This window comes from Pezoporus occidentalis, unplaced genomic scaffold (genome assembly GCF_034315485.1).
Source record: "Pezoporus occidentalis ecotype Australia unplaced genomic scaffold, CSIRO_AGI_Poc_V1 ctg67, whole genome shotgun sequence".
In the NCBI taxonomy this organism is placed as follows: domain Eukaryota; kingdom Metazoa; phylum Chordata; class Aves; order Psittaciformes; family Psittacidae; genus Pezoporus; species Pezoporus occidentalis.
This window is the reverse complement of record NW_026916019.1, coordinates 201,051-217,886: the sequence shown is the minus strand read 5'-3', so window position 1 is coordinate 217,886 and position 16,836 is coordinate 201,051. Positions and strand designations below refer to the sequence as shown.

Here is a 16,836-nt window from a genome sequence, read left to right as displayed (position 1 = left end):
ATAGCCACTAATTCCACTGGCACTCTGTTGCTCTGATCCCATGGAGCACTTGATGATTAATCTGCTTTGTCATTTATGAAAGGAGGGGAAGAAAGTAGCCTGCTAACAATAATTATTTTACCACTCTATTACTTAATTAATAAATTACAATAAAAATAAGGTGATTTTGATTTCAGGCAATGAGGTCTTTTTGAGCCATTAGAAAACCATTAAAGCAATGAAGAAATGGAAAACTAGACCTGTATTGGTGCACAGATCGCCTGGACTGTAGGTATGGTTGGAGCTTCAGGACTGCCAGTGCTATAAAAACTTCATTTGGAAGCTGGGCCCCTGCCCTTATCACATGAAATAATAAGCTGGAATATAATTCTCCAGAATTCAAAGCAGAACGGAAACCATCTTCAAGAAAGCATCAGTGGATCACAAACAAAACCTAGGTTACTCTTCCCTGCTATCCAACCAGAAGAAAGAGGGACATGACAAGGAGCTTATTCCATGTAAGCATTTTATCCTCACATACAAACAGGAGTGCATAGACTATTAATAACATATAATTTTAAGGTCTTTTAATTTTATTCAGAAAGAGAGATTGATCAACTTTACCTTTCTTGGATATCTTATTTACAGGGATACCAAATCTATAACCTGTAACTCAGGGACCTCAAGATTTTTTTCCCAGACTTCATAAAATAAATATTCTTAGTCTTGCCTATGAACCAGTAATGGACTTCAGTCCACTATTAGTGGTCTTGTAGGAGCAGGCAGAATTTATGCACCTGATCTGCTTGTCTGTAAATTGGGAACTTAGTTTAAACAAAAGAAAACAAAAAAGTCCAAATCAAACAAAACCACAAACAAATAAACCACAAATTTCCGTCTGCTTTTGACAAACACCAGGTACTATAACATAGAGAAGAAAGGTACATATCATAATTGATCTAAAACTATGTTACAAAAGAACTCTTCCATCTAAGAACACACCATAGCAATTGTTCAGTATCGTCATGTATTTCTAATTTTGCCTCTAAAATTTAAATACTGGCTATATAAATAAAGGAATTTTATTTACTTTAAGGATCTTAGAGATCACCTAGTTCCAGCCCCCCTGCCGTGGGCTGGGACATCTTCCACTAAACCAGGTTGCTCAAATTCCCATCCAACCCAGCCTTGAACACTGCCAGGGATGGGGCAGCCACAGCTTCTCTGGTCAACCTGTGCCAGTGTCTCATTACCCTCATGGTAAAGAATTTCTTCCTAATATCTCGTTGAAATCGCCCCAGTGACAGCTTAAACCCATTCCCCCTTGTTCTGTCACAAACCCTTGTAAAAAAATCCCTCTCCAGATTTCTTGTAGGCCCATTTAAGTATTGGAACGCTGCTATAAGGTCTCCCCAGAGTCTTCTCTTCCCCAGGCTGAACAAAACCACCTCTCTTAGCTTGTCTTCACAGGAGAGCTGCTCCAGCCCTCTGATCACCCTGTCTGATTCTTCTTCCCTGACAACATTATTACATACATAAGTTTCAAGAAAGTGGCTTTTTTTCTGTTTTTATAAAATGAGTGAAACTTTAATATTGTTGGGTGAAATTAATTTACATGTAAGATGTGTGCAGTACTGGCATAGAGGAATTGCCTTTCCCTTCCAGAATATGCAGAAAAAGCATTACATATTCAGAAGTTTTCATGAAAATGGACTGATCTGAGACTACCAGTGCTTTTCACGCTGAACTGCCAAATGCTACAAAATTCTGGGCTAAGTTTCATTTATCATGATACAGACTCTACCACAAGAGACCAAAACCGTCATGAATTAAAAATATTAACAGAAGAATCATAATCCCCTTGAAGTCAATGTTCCTATGAATTTTGATGCAAATTTGGGCAAGATTATTAACATAGTATTTGGAAGGTTTTTATTTTTTTTTAAACAGCGCTTTGATTCAATACACTTCCTCTCAATAAAATCAGTTGCTTCCTCTTTTAAGAACCATATCAGCTGTCCAATAAAGTTAAAAGACAAGGCAGACACCAATGTTGAGGATTTGTGGATTGCTGTGTACATACCACCTTTCATCATTCCCACTTCATAGCATTTTCTTAGTCGGCAAGCCTGGCAACTCTTTCTTCTGTTCTTGTCAATGGTGCACTGGTTAGTAGCAGGACACATATAGTCATTGTGCCCTGTAAAACCAGAGGGAAAGTAAGGACACAGTTATACACAGACATAGCAAAACTCCCCGTAACACCCTCATATTTTTTTTATTATTTAGTACAGCATCCAACATCTCAGGAAGAAGTTACGGTTACATCATAGTCTATCATAACAGTACGGATATGGATAATGAAACTAATACCTATGCACAATACATTGAATCAAAAGTTCTTTAAAAGTACTATTAAAAACACAAATTACACCTTTGTAGACAATTAAAATAATGAACAGTTAAAGCAGCCAAAAAAGAGGATAATTTAATATGACCAAATCCCTTGGCTTCTTTACGCTCAGACTGAGAAATACAATGCCATCTGGTCCATGTGCCTGTGTTGATGTTTAACCAGTAGACCGCACAGAATGTTAGGCATTTATAGAATTAAAAAGGCCTATGCACTGAACATTTTTTGATACCTACTGCAATCTAGGGCAATTAAGAATCAAACAGCAACAACACTAAATCAAAGCAACAACCAGTAATTAATTTTACTTCAGTCTCTATTTCCCAACTGCATGTCTACTGATATATGCAAAAACCGTTTGTCACAACAAATTCTTAAATTATCACATGCTGCAAACAAGTTTGGTGCCCATACCTTTGCCTTCAGAACTCTACTTCCTCATTATCACCCTGTACATCTCAATTCTCATTACAAATGTTTTCAGCATACTATAATTTGTGACTGGCACAAGCCTCTAATCCAATTTTCTCTTACAAAATGTATACTTCATTCTGCTATCAAATTCATTTCCAACGATAGAAAAAATTTAGCAAGGACAAAAAAGACTACTCAAAAGGATCTTATTGGTGCTCTGCATTCGTCTAAATACAGCTAAGTTACAGCACACAAAGAAATAATTTTACTGCAGAACTGTTCGTTCCTTTTTTCAGGTCAAGGGATCAGTTTGAGGTAGAGTAGCGTTGAGGTTTGACAGAGGCCTTAGTTTCATCAAATCATCTATCCTTGAATAGAAATTAGAAAATAAAGTAAAAATTACTATCAGGTTATACCAGGAACATCTGCTCTCTAATTCTACATAACTGGGATATAATCTAAATAAGCAGTCAAACTGTAAACTTGCTAATATGGTGATGGCTGACTACACACTGTCTCAAATAGACAGAATTATTATTTTTTAGCTCTACTCAGCAGAACAGTATAATAGTGGATAAATCTGAATTCACAGGCTTTGCTTCAGGACTGAGGTAAAAAGGTAGAACAGAAACACTACCTCAGCCTCAGTGTGAAAGACCATTTTAATTTTCAGTTACTCTGGTAGGACACAGACTGTTCTACAGCTGATTTAAAACGTTTCACATCTAAGGGAAAAAAAAAAAAGAGTCAGAAATAAACCAGCCTCAACCATACAAAAATGCAATGCCTATAGGGTGTCGTGGTTTAAGCCCAGCCGGTAACTCAGGACACAGGGGGAAAAGGGAAAGCTATGACTTTTAGAAAATGCTCTTTTAGTAGATCACAATAAACAGCAGCTAAAGATTGTAGCAGCTGACCTCAATCACCAGCCTTGTTTTATAAACCAAGTTCTGAAGTAGCATGAAAGAAAAACAGAAAAATTTAATTGCTCTTTTTAAAAACAAAAGCTTTCACCAGAGTATCTTATCTTCTTCCTAATGAAGTTAAAAGGTAAATTCACAAGGGGAATGAGTGCAGGCTCTGAGTTCAGCAAATAATTCAGAGCAGAGTTTAGCTGTCTATAAAATAAGCAGGTAAATGTTCCCACTTAGGTCAAATCTGGACATATGCTTATGACCTTTGCTGACTGGCTGATGTTTGTAAGGCTCAACTCTCAAAAAAAGAAAAGTGTCAGTATTCAAAAATCAAAATTTGAGTAGAATCAACATCTGCAGGGTAGCCATCCTTTTTCACAGTGCTTATCCTTTCAGAGAAAGGGTAACCTTTCCTTTTCTCTGAAACTAGATTTCCTTGTACAGACAGCAAGCATTTGGGAATAGGCATTTGGTTTGTATAATAGTACAAAAACTAATCTTATTTGTGATAGAGCTCCATTCCCTATTGAAATTATCATGATTCAAATGTTTACATTGAAAAGTTTTATCTTAAATATTTAAAGGTTAGCATAATTAGTCTGTCTCGTGCATATAACCTGCACGTTAGACAATCCACTCTTCTTTCAAAGTGCTTGACAGACTTCACAGAATAAAACCTGTAAACTTTTGAATGCAAAAAAGATCTATGTCTGAGGGGAATGCTTCCTCAGATTATAACTGCCATAGTAACGTCATTGTTGTAAATCCAGGAAGAAGATAATGCACTATTACTCATAAGAATTAAGTAATAGGTAACACACAAAAGCAAGGTTTAAAGTGAAATACTGTAACTCAATAACTTTGTTGTAAAGTGAATTGTCTTTTAACTATTCTGCCTTGTAGTTTATTCTTAAAGCTCATCCCTCTGCAAAGTTAGTTCTGAACAATCTGACTTACTACAAGGAATTACTCACTGGTGAGAATCATCAAAATGGGACATATCAACAGGTGCCCAGTTGCCCTCCATTTCATTTCATGGTATCCCAAGAGTAATACATGCTAGAAAAGAGGTTAATTAAGCCAATTAGGTAGTTGGCATCACAGGAATACTGAGAGTAAAAAATGTGTTTAGTGATCACTGATAGTGGTGAAGGGAAGCACATGCCCTTGGACTCTTTTTTGTTTTGTCTTACTGTTTTCTAATGTTTTTTTAAATAAATTATTGGATAACCTGCACAAAACTAAAGGTAGTGACTTCAGTAGAGTAAAGCTCCTAATTTTAACCTCCTCCATTTGTATGACTTACATTGCCATGAGCTATAAAAGGAACAGTTGAAGGGAGCTAATGGAGGAACCCAAGGAGGGGTGGTCTTTTTCTTATGATCTGTCACACATATTTTAAAACAGTAAAACTAACACTAAGTATTTTTATAACACTTTATTATATGCTAAGGGTGTGAAGATCTGGCTCTTTTCTCAAAGCACTAATTTTAGATGTGACAATCTGTGTGATAACAACCAACAGTAGAGGGGGAAGGATGAGAAAGCAAAGTGTCAAGAAGATGATAATGGCTGATATTGAGATCATTCTGAATGTATTCTAACCCATCCTGTCATAATCAGAGCTGTTTCTCACTGCACATGCAGTCTGACTTTTGTCACCATGAGTCATGCGGCTAATATTTATGGTCAGAGACTCATCGCTGTCTAAGGGTTCTCAGGCTAGCCATAGTATATGCAACAGCAGCGAAAGTTTGAATCATAGTGGGCAGATGATTTATCTGTGAGGGCTTCAGGCAGCAAAACATTCCATATTTCTTTAAAGTTAAGTGTTACTACATCCAGCAGAACATTTACGCATCTGTGTACTTTTAGCAAGCAGTAGCAGCACAGTATACATGGTTAAAGTTAAGTACATACTTGAGTGTTTCACTGAATCACAGCTTTGAAAAGCTGAGTTCATTTGTCCTTGATGAATGAGGATGAAAATTGGGGTCATATTAGTATATCAACAACAATTAACATAAAACAGAAATTTCTTTTTCTTAACTGCGTAAACATATTCCAGTACCATTAAGATTAGCACAAGGGAATGATCAGTTTCAGCAGCACAAAAGTCATTCAAAGAACATGAACAGAAGAAACCAACATGTCAGCATGGTATCTTAAGAATCCTTAATGTCAATTCTATGAGGCCAATAAAGGAACATTTTTTGTCAGGTGAATTTTGCATGACACATACTGATGAAGGTGAATTGACTTACTGTAAGTTTCAAAGCCGGTAATAATTATCATCCTTATACTAATACATGCTTTTTCTTTAATTATTCTTTCATTTTCAATCCTCATGCCACAGAAATTTCTCTAATTATTCTTTACCTATCTGTTTAAGGCTTCTGCCACATATTAGCCATTACCCGTGGGTGTAAACTTTATCCACACCTTAAGATGCCAAGCAAATAATGAGTGGAAAGACTGCAGACAAAGAACAAAACCTTGGAAAGAAGAGCCTCAACAGCAAAAAGAAAAAAAAAAACAAACATCTGGACATTGCATACACCAACCCAATATGATCAAATGTTGAATTTAAAGTTCAAGTGCCCCAGCAAAAGTGCACTTCTTGATTCTAAAATCTCAATTTTCCTAACAGGTTTCGTGGTAGAACAGAAGGTTACGTCTAAGCCCCTTATAAGCACAGATGCTCAAATTCATAGCCTAATTACCCCCACACAAGGTCTTTGGATTTGTATCTTTGGCTTTCTTAGCAACTACCCAGCACTGCTGAAAAGATTAATAATTTTCTGGCTTTAAACTATGAAGACATTGCTACATGTAACAATACGGAAAAGGGCACAGAGGATTGTAAAATATACTTAATTTGCATGCAGTAAGCAAGTCCTCATTCTACACGTACTTCAGAAATAAAGATCATACAACCACTGGGGAATGAGAAATAAGGAAAGGTTAAAATCTATATACCTGGTATTATGCCCTTGAGCTGTGTCATGTAGCTCCCACACTGAGTGTTCAGCTTCTAGTGTAATCTTCTTCACATATCTATGGCACCGTTCACATAAGTGGCTAATTCAAGCCAAATTACTATGATAAAACCCTTTTCTTAAACCTTTTCATATACTGTTTCAGCTAACATGAAAAATGAAGACAAGAAGAATGAGAATGGACATTGCTGCCATCTCACCAGTTCAGTAATACATGAACATATACATTGAGAAAGGGTTATATATAGAAAGTAAAACACTATTTAAGTTTACAAATACAAAATTGTTTTGTCCTCCAGCAGATAATTTCAAAGGTTTTATTACTGACTTTAGTCCTAAAATTTCAATTAGTTTTTCATCTGCTACTTCAGGAATATGATACCATGTTCTACCCCAACTCCATTCCCATCTTTTTTAATTTAAGACAAGGTAGTAAAATAGGAAGCATATTTTTTCCTCATAACAAATAAAAAAATGATGCCAATCCAGATCCCAGTCTCTACAAAATCTGGCAAGGAGTGTGACATCCAGTTTCTGTTTCCCAATCTGATAAATCACAATTTTTTTAAATCCTTGGCACGTGATTAAGCCAAGAGCTGTGTTAAAGGAAAAAACTCCCACAATATATTACTCACAGTCATCTTAATATGATCCCTCCAGAGACAAAAAGCATTTTCAGAGAGTCATAGGCAAGCCATGGCTACCTTATTCCTACAGACTTTGAATGAAATTTCCTGCATTTTTAGCTTCCTAGTTTATTTGAGCTAAAATGGGAATGGGTGGAATTTTATTACTGAACACTTGTACAACTAATATAAAGAGGCCAGAAAGCTTAAAATACTGCAAATTACTCTTGTGCACTTAAAATTCAATGAATTGTTAGCAACAAGAAAATTAAGATAACTTTATTTTTTTTCCAGGTATAACTTCAGGTTTTGGATTGTGATAAGACCTACTGCATAAATTTAAGTAGTCTTATTTTATATGTAGGTCTTTGGTACCAGAGTATTTCCTGGTATCATAAGTCTTGCAAGAAGCTACAATATATCCAAACAGTATCCTTGTAAAGGAAGTGCTGGTATCTATGTTTTATTGACAGGGGAATGGATGGGACAGGATTCTCACTGCACAGAGCATGGAGTGGACATAGAATCATAGAATCATAGAACAGTTAGGGTTGGAAAGGACCTTAAGATCATCTAGTTCCAACCCCCCCTGTCATGGGCAGGGACACCTTACACTAAATCATGGGCATTTCTAAGCACAGTGAGTTTTCTGCATTGATATCTGTGAAACTGAAACTGCAGTACAGTCACCTCATGGTTTGTTAAATTTATATACTGATCTTTAATACCAGTATTTTGACAAAAAGCCTTTTTTATGCCTATGCAAAACCTTTTCAGGCAATGAAAAATCTATTTATCCTCTTTTTTCATTTAGTGATGTGTATCTATGCTCCTTGGTTTGCTCATTTATACCCTAACATGATCCACACTTTATATAAGGTTCATCCACTTTATAATCAGAAGGGTCAAAAAAGATAGCTTTGTCTTTTTCCCTTCATATTTCCTATCACATTTTAGAGTGGGGAGTAACTGATTTGTAACAAAGGCAGTCCAAGTATTTCAACAATTTCTGACTAAATTAAAATATTTGAGAAAAATACATAATCTTATTCAAAAGATTCAGACAAGATATTTACTACATCTGTTACTAAACTGTTAAGTGTTACCAGCAATTAATTGCCATGCTACTTTTAAAATTACTCTGAACGAGTATACATACTTCAGTATATTTTGCTAATAGTCTCCTTTTAGAAATAAATCATGTCAAAGATCACTTCATGCACTTCTAGTACATTTATCACTTTAGCAATCTTACACAGCTCTCTCTGGTTTGATTTCCGCCTTTCAAATGCAACTGCAAAGGACAACTTAACCTACAAAAATTCTGGAAGTTTGTGGGAGTGGAACTTACAGAGGCGGTTTAAATCAATATACTCACCTGAGCTAAATGAGGTTACAAAAACGTATTTATTTCCCTTTACGTTTTCTAAAACCAAGTGGAACAGTTAAGTACTTTCCTGCTGGACAAACAAACATGTTCTCTTGTAATTTATAAAAATAAATTTATAATGTAATTTATAAAAAGCTCTTTTTTTTGTGTGTGTGTGTGTGTGTGTGTATTTTGAAATGTTGCTGGGCTCAGAATATCACAAGCTGGGAAAATCACAAGTTTCCAATTAAAATACTCATTAAATACTTGTTACATGAAATACCATTTTCAGGAGTTATTTGCTGGTTGATCTGGTGATGAGGTGCTATGAAGTGATACCCAGTCATTGAGGCATGACAGCAGAGACAGTAGTGAGGCCTGAGGCCCTGCCAGGAGCTGGCAGCTCTCCCAAGAGAGGCTGACACTGTTCAGGCATTGAGAGGGGCAAGCATGGGAGATTTAAATGGCCATAGGAAGTGTGAGCAACCAAAAGTGCTGCAAAGTGGCTGGCGCCAGCAATCAGCTCCAGGTAGCAATCAGTGCCAAGTAACAATCAGTGCTTATTCTCTACCTTCCAGTAGTGTGTTGCCCAACTTGAGAGAGGTTTTCAGCATTGATTGGGGTGACATTTCATATATCAGCTAGGAATATATAGTTTAGATGATTTCAGAGAATCAATCTCAGTCTCAGGAAGAGCTATCAGAGTTCACTCTTACCACAGAAACTGATATCGAATGAGGCTCCATAGTGTCTGTCCTGGATCCAGTCCCATACAGTATTTTCCTCATTGATGAGCAATGGACTGGAGTATTTATTTTATTAAATATTATTAAATTGTAGATGACATTTATATGAGTTAGAAGAACAGAGGAAAGACCAGACTACTCTGATAGTCAGAGAGAAATAAATCTGAAATATATAGCAGAAGTCTGCAGGATAAGAATCCTAAATTATTTGGCAAACTGGAGATAGCATATGGGGAAAAAAAAGCACAAAAATAAGGACTAGTATAAATCACTGCATTAAAACTGGAATAATCAGATGTACAAAGCAACATGGGAAAGAAGTGGTTTCTTCTCTAGAAAAGTATGCTTAAGTTTACTTTGCATCATGCATTGATTATGAGTGAACAGTGTCATGGTTTTGTAAATAAGGCAAACATTACAGCATAATAGATGCAGACAGCTACCACTGACTGGGCTTGTAAGTAATGCTATTGCTCTGCTCAGTACTCATAAAACAGCATGTAGAAGTAAACCAGAATAAAAACAAAACAATACCAAAACCAGTACAAATTATAGAATCTCCAAAGCAACTAGAAAATTAGAACTCTAGAAAACAAAACTTATGGGAAAAGGTTGAATAAACTGTGTTTCTTCAGGTTAGGTAAGCCAGAATAATTTAATTTTTAAAGTATGATATCAATCTTCCATGCTTTAAAGGCTGTTGCAGGTGGAAAGAGAACAATTTGTTTCCTGTGCCATGGTGGACAGGAAAATAAGTGATGAGCTTAACCTACAGGAAGGAAGATTCAGATTTCATAGTAGCCTTCAAGGATAAGGAAAATAAAACATTGGATCAGGCTACTGGTTTTTAAAACATAGTTCAATAAACATAAGTAAGGAATAGGCAACAGTTAGTCCTGTCACAGGACAGAAAGATGGACTACAGCTCAAGGCCCACTGCAGCCCTAAGTTTGCTTAGCCTGAATTTGCTTAAACCATGAAAAATAAAACAGTATCTTGGATGCTAACATCTTAAGTCACTGTCACATCCATGCTGAACACAGTAGTTAAAATTCACTGGAAAAGTACCACATTCAAAATTGCTTTACTAGATAAAAAGAGGTATTGGCTCTTGCCTTTCAATAACACCCAAGTTTCTGAAACAAGATCACCATCAATTAGAGTACTGACATTAAAAATACACATTAGGAGACAAAGATCAGGGCATGTGTTTAACTCAAGGAGCTCTAGAGAAAAACTACTAAACCACAAAAATAACCCAAAAGAAGTTTCAGAAGAAACCTATCTGAACACAGGCTGTTAGAGCAGCCCAATTATGGCTAAACCCTGGTGGACTTTCCACACAGATTTTCTAGCCTTTGAACTTCCTACAGTCACCTAACCTTTCCAACTGGAACCGTGTGTTTTCCACCCTGAGACTGGATACTGGTTTGCACCACCACATTTATTGGCTATGATGTTCCCTGTTAATCTCACTTGAGTTCATGTTTTGTAATTTTGATCTTTCTGCTGACAACTCATAGAATCAGTGTACAAGCAGTCTTATTAGGGAGTTTCTGTCTTCTTGGCTGCAGGATCTGTGCAGTATTTGCAGCTGTTATCAAAGAGATTACAAAAATACCATGAAAGCAAAAGATAGTAATGGGAAGTTAAAGGGAAGATCTCAGAAACCTCCTAAATTGACTATATGAAATTGCTGCACTGCAGCATTATCTAAACACCCGCTTATTAGGTGTTAAAGTCTCTCTAAATCAGATGAAAATACATATATATTACCACTACTTCTAGCCTTAAAGTTTGAACTACATACTTTTGACAAAGTACAGCTCTATCATTGTGAAGATAAAACAATAACACTCAAAGTCTACTGCCAAAACTCTCCAACTTGATGATCAGACAAAGGCATAGCTGTTAAACAAAGTCCATGTTCAAGGTACAAAACTAAAATAATTCCCTACTTCAGGAATTCCTGCACTTTGGAGACTGCTATATCTCTGCGATCAACACATTAATGGCAGGCCTCTGGAATCCTTCAGCATGCCTATTCATCCATTCGCATATGCCAACCTGTTCTTTTTGGACTGGTACTTGGTCCCATCATGCAGTAATTCTTAACTGAATATTTGTGAAATATACCAGATATTTGCTGAGCATACAGCTGTGAAAAAAGGCAGAGAAGGTACACCTGAAAAACATCAGAAGAGCATATGAAAGAGGCAGGGAAGTAGAACTAGGGATCTGTAAAATAATTCAGCAATTCGGAGATCAAGATACCCTCCAGTGTAAAGCATTACTACTCATTTGTTCTGAATCCCTTGTGATCCCACTGGGGGTTCTTAGCTTCACATATGCAGGCATTTATTGGATGCTTGTCAGAGATGGTATGAGTAATTCCCGCCTATCCTGTACCCTTTGGTGCCTATCCAAGAAACAAGAGAATTGGAAGGAGGGAGGAAGAGTGTGTGAGTCATAAGGGATTTTTTAATTTGTAAATGGCATTTTTAAGGCTGGTATTGAAACACTTCATCCAACCCTTACATCCAAATTTTCACAAGGCTATTACGGGTGTGGGGGGGATCAGAAAATATGCAAAAATAAAGGATTCAGAAGATAGAAAGATACAGAGCAGGAGGTGATAGAAACATTTTAGTTCACTTACGGTACCAAGGTGATGTGATTGTAACAACTTAACTTACAAGAACTTCCCACAGGAGAGCGATACTGCATGCTAAGACTAGTTTGTTGGCACTATTTAAAAGCCAAAGTAATTCAAATTATAAATGTAATTTTTTAGCAGACGCAAAAACAAATCTTTAGAATAAGCAACCATTGTTAAGAAAGCTTTTGAGCCCACAGATAAAGGCAAGACATCCTCTAAAACATTTACCTCCGAGAAGGTAGTGGGCTTTGTACAAGGATAGCAGACAAAGCTTATATTGAAAGAAGACCAGCCTTGATGACCTAATGGACCTACTTGGTCTTAAAACCCATAAATACTTTAGTTGAGAACTACAGTGTGCTGTGATGTGACTGCTTATTACACTTCTAGATTCAAGTCAGTTGACCAAGTACACTCCTGAAGGCTACATATGCTGCACAAAGAATAAAGCATCCTTCTATCACCAAGCAACACAGTGTTCTTGGTGTCATGATTTTTTTTTCCCCGTGAAACATTATACACTAATATCAGTCTGTGCAGAGTTTTCTCAAAACAAGGTCCCAAATCACTTCTGGGACAAACTAACAAAATAGACTGACACAGGCAGCTTCAGGAGGCAGATGAGCTTTTCCGTCAACCATCTGTTGCTTAAACTAAATTGAGCAGTTACACATATTGAAAGACGGTTACTGATCCAGGTTGCCTTTTAAGCTTCAACCGTTTGACAGCAAAGAAAAACAACTCGGCGTTTAAAATTCACAAAATATTTCCAGAACCATTCCAGCTCCCTTAGATGAAAATGAGGCTACTCATCTCCACATCAGGTAAGGCCCAATGTAGATGTGAGTTTTCCCAAAATTTAAATATATACTTGTGCAAGTAAGCAGAGATAGATACCTTCACTGACAATAACAGGTACATAGGAAGGAAATGAATTACCCCCTACAGCTTGTTCATTGTTCCCATCTGTACCCACTTTTCCCTGTTGTTCTATTAAGGACCATATAGAATGTTTGACTACAGTCAATTAAGAACATCAAACTTCATTATAGCAATCCTCCTATAAAATCTCTGATGAGAAGTATAACAATGACCAATCACCTCATACTATCTATGTGTTGTAAAATACAGGACAGCAAAGTACGAAAGTGGGGTTATCTTGCATTCAAAGAAAGGCACATTATAAAGAGGAACAAAAATCTTTGCTGAAAGCATTCTGTGTTACTTTTGTTTATATAAGCAAGCCCTGTGCATCTCAGTACAGTTTAATCATATGATTCACATGAAATTTTTTACCCTTTTTTAGGAATGCATATCATATATATAATGCAGATATAATAATATTTAGTTCACATGTTCTTTTACATATACATCTACACATCAATAGTATCCATTCCTAAATATCTGATCACAACCTATTTATGATTTTTACTGTCTAAAAGGCAAACAAGATGATCTCTCATATATTTTTAATCTAAAATACTGTCATTTTCATAAATTGGGCACATGTCCAACAAGAACATGTAATTGCTGAGGTAAAAACTGCTTCCAGATCCAGTGGGAAATTCAGAAACTCCCTTAACTCATCAAGACTGTATACCTATGTCTTCAAAAGTCCTTTAGAGGACTTTTCATACCATCTGTGATCAAGTGACCACATTTCTCTCATAAGCACTCACATTCTTGAATTACTTTCTTGATATTAGTGGATGTCATTTTTTATGATATCTGTTAACCACAAAAGAGGTGGATCAACTGTGGAAAGCATAGAGGAGTTTAATAAACAAGATCAGAAGTCTGCAAGGAAGTGTGTTTGTTTAGTCTAAAAAAAAGACTGAAGAAAGATAGCAGCCTTCAACTATGTAAAAGGTTGTTGTAATAAGCCTTCTTCATGCCCACAAGGGACAGCACAAGAAACAATGTTCTTAAATTAGAGCAAACGTTACTTAAAGATCAAGGAAGTCATTTTCTGGGATACTGAAAAATTAAGATCTGTATTTTTAAAGCTTACTTACTTCAAAATTTTGTCAAATTTAGGATTATAGCAAGAATTAAATTTACTAATTAGCATGTACTATAGCACAAATAGATAACATTGTGAGGACCACAACATTTGTCCACATGAAGATTAGGGCAAAACCATCTAAGTGCTAGCAGAGTGGAATTAAAAAAAGTGTGGAATTAAAAAAAGTGTGGAATTAAAAAAAGTGTGGAATTAAAAAAAGTGTGGAATTAAAAGTGTGGAATTAAATTTAAAAGTCAGATTAACTTCTTCTTTCATAATGGCCAGAAGCTGAAGATCTGTGCTGTACAACTACTTGATAACTCTTAATTTTTCTTACGAATATCAATTTTCACTTTGTTGCTGACGTAGTTCAGTTCAAGTACAGGGACAGAATTTTAAAATTCTAAAAATAACTCTGATTTAGTCAGGGAAAGTTAAAATGAAAAATAATGAAAAACATTCCATAAGGGAGATGTTCTACCCATCTCACAAGCGTAAGTAAATCATTCTGATGTTAAGACAAACGCATATCACACCTCCTTATTTCAGTGTTGCTTATTATTGACCTCTGGCTGCAACCACTCTCTGTTCTAAAATCATTTTAATGAGTTTGAAAAAGCAGAAATATAAGTAACTGTTAGCTAATCACTGACATGGAAATAATTTCATTAATGTCTACACCACAGCCAATCTTTCACTTAATTTTTTTTTTAAGGTGAGGAAAAGTCTGAGTTGAATGCTGGAAGTCTTAAAAGTCACTTCAGTTGTAGTCATGCAACAAAAGAGGCAATAATCACACCTGCTAAGAGGTAAAAACTGTTCCTCACTATGTTCACTTCAAAAAAGAAAACAGGAATTTTTGTGCCCACGTTATCACCTAGAGATGTAAAAAAACCCTTATAGAAACCTAATAAAAGCATACCACTTTACCAGTTTTCTGTTTGGAAAGGAAGAAACCAGTTTTATTTTCTTCTCCAAAATATGACATAGATACTAAACAATGCCCATATTTTCAGCAGAATCATATTTACTCCTTAATATATTTTTATATATTTACCAGTTTTCTGTTTGGAAAGGAAGAAACCAGTTTTATTTTACCAGTTTTCTGTTTGGAAAGGAAGAAACCAGTTATATTTTCTTCTCCAAAATATGACATAGATACTAAACAATGCCCATATTTTCAGCAGAATCATATTTACTCCTTAATATATTTTTATATATTTACTTTTCAGTTATATTTTCTTCTCTAAAATATGACATAGATACTAAACAATGCCGATATTTTCAGCAGAATCATATTTACTCCTTACTCAGTTTAGGAAGTGTTGAACAAAGCTACAAAGTATTAATTCCACAGAGTGGCAGGCATTTAAATCAAGAATTATGTGGGTCATGGTAATTAACACTGTTTCTGTTAGATGACCTTTACTCCACCAGATACCTTGCACAGTATACTTTTAGCCATAACAAGAGTGTGAATTAAACCACTCTGTGTACGGTTCAAAGCCCTGCTTTGCTGACAGACACAAATACTATTTCATCAAGGAAACATTCTTTTACAATATTGATTCTCAAAAGATGTCTCATATCTTCAAGGAAAAGAGATTTAGATTGAACCATCCTGCTAATGGAGAAATAAATTAAGATTTATAAATCAATCAACATGAATTAATCTTCATCTGAGAGGCAATTCTCAAAAAAAGAAATCGTTTTGGATTAGAAGTTAATCTCAGAGAAGAGACAGACATAGTCTGAAAGAATGGTCATCTTGGTCTAATACAGATTTTTAAATTAAATTTCTCATTGCCTCCATGGCCAAGCATACCTAAGCCAAGTAGAACACAGAGAATCTTTTCTTTCCCTCATGAATCTTGGACTAAATAACAATGTATTATATACCTGCTAGAAGCATTCACCTAATACAGAGCTAAAAATACATAGGAAAGCACAGTAACTGCTACTAAAAACCCAATAAATGTCATTGCTGTTGGCTCAGGCTGCAGTCTCAGGTAGCTCCATATTTTCCCCAAGAGTAAAGAGTAAAGGTGATTCAGTTGAACAGTTTATTACCTTGAATACTCCTTTTGAAAAAAGCTTTGCAGCCCTCACAAGACCAGACCCCATAATGGTAGCCTGAAGCATAGTCGTTGCAGACAGCACAGTACCGGGTCTCCTTGGTGGATTCCATGGACAGGCTCCCTTTCTCGTTGGTAGCGGGCACCCTCTCCCGCATGTTGTGGCGCCTGTTATCAGAGGTTGGCCTGTTAACAGCAAAAAACCAAGCATAATTCTTTCAGTGAGCTTAAGTCTCATCCACTCCTGCAGACTGTAAGAAGAGCAGATCTAGTTTTGAAACAGATGGACAAAAACCAATCTTTTATCACCCTTTGGCCTGTTCTAGCTGAAAAGATGTAGAACAAGTAAGGTACAGCGGAATTTCTCACAAATCAAGCTCATGTCATTAGATATTCTACTTTGAAAAATTAAAAAGCTATTTGATAAATTATCAATTTTCTCAAGATGTTAAAAAGGAAAAAAAAGAAAGGAAAGAAAAAATCAACATTTATTTGTGTACTTGCTCCTTTCCAAAGCATCTGGCATGACTGCAGTACCAGTAGGTAGTTTGAGAATCTGATGCAACAATCACTTAATGTTGCACCCGAATTTCCAAGTCACTTAAATTATTAACCAAGCTATTTTCAAGTGTTATTG

The 16,836-nt window shown here is 36.0% G+C and overlaps 1 protein-coding gene across 6 annotated transcripts in view; it reads right to left on the bottom strand.

Annotated features, from left to right (window-relative positions):
- The window catches only part of ESR1 (estrogen receptor 1), a 178,948-nt gene that overhangs the window by 66,316 nt on the left and 95,796 nt on the right, over window positions 1-16,836 (bottom strand). For 5 of the 6 annotated variants that reach the window (XM_062640890.1, XM_062640887.1, XM_062640889.1 and 2 more), the window contains 2 exons: window positions 16,195-16,385; window positions 2,063-2,179 (listed from right to left, as the gene is read on the bottom strand). In XM_062640890.1, the coding sequence (XP_062496874.1) occupies window positions 2,063-2,179; window positions 16,195-16,385 (308 nt within the window). The remainder of the gene's footprint in view (window positions 1-2,062; window positions 2,180-16,194; window positions 16,386-16,836) is intronic. The other variant, XM_062640888.1, reaches the window with a different exon arrangement.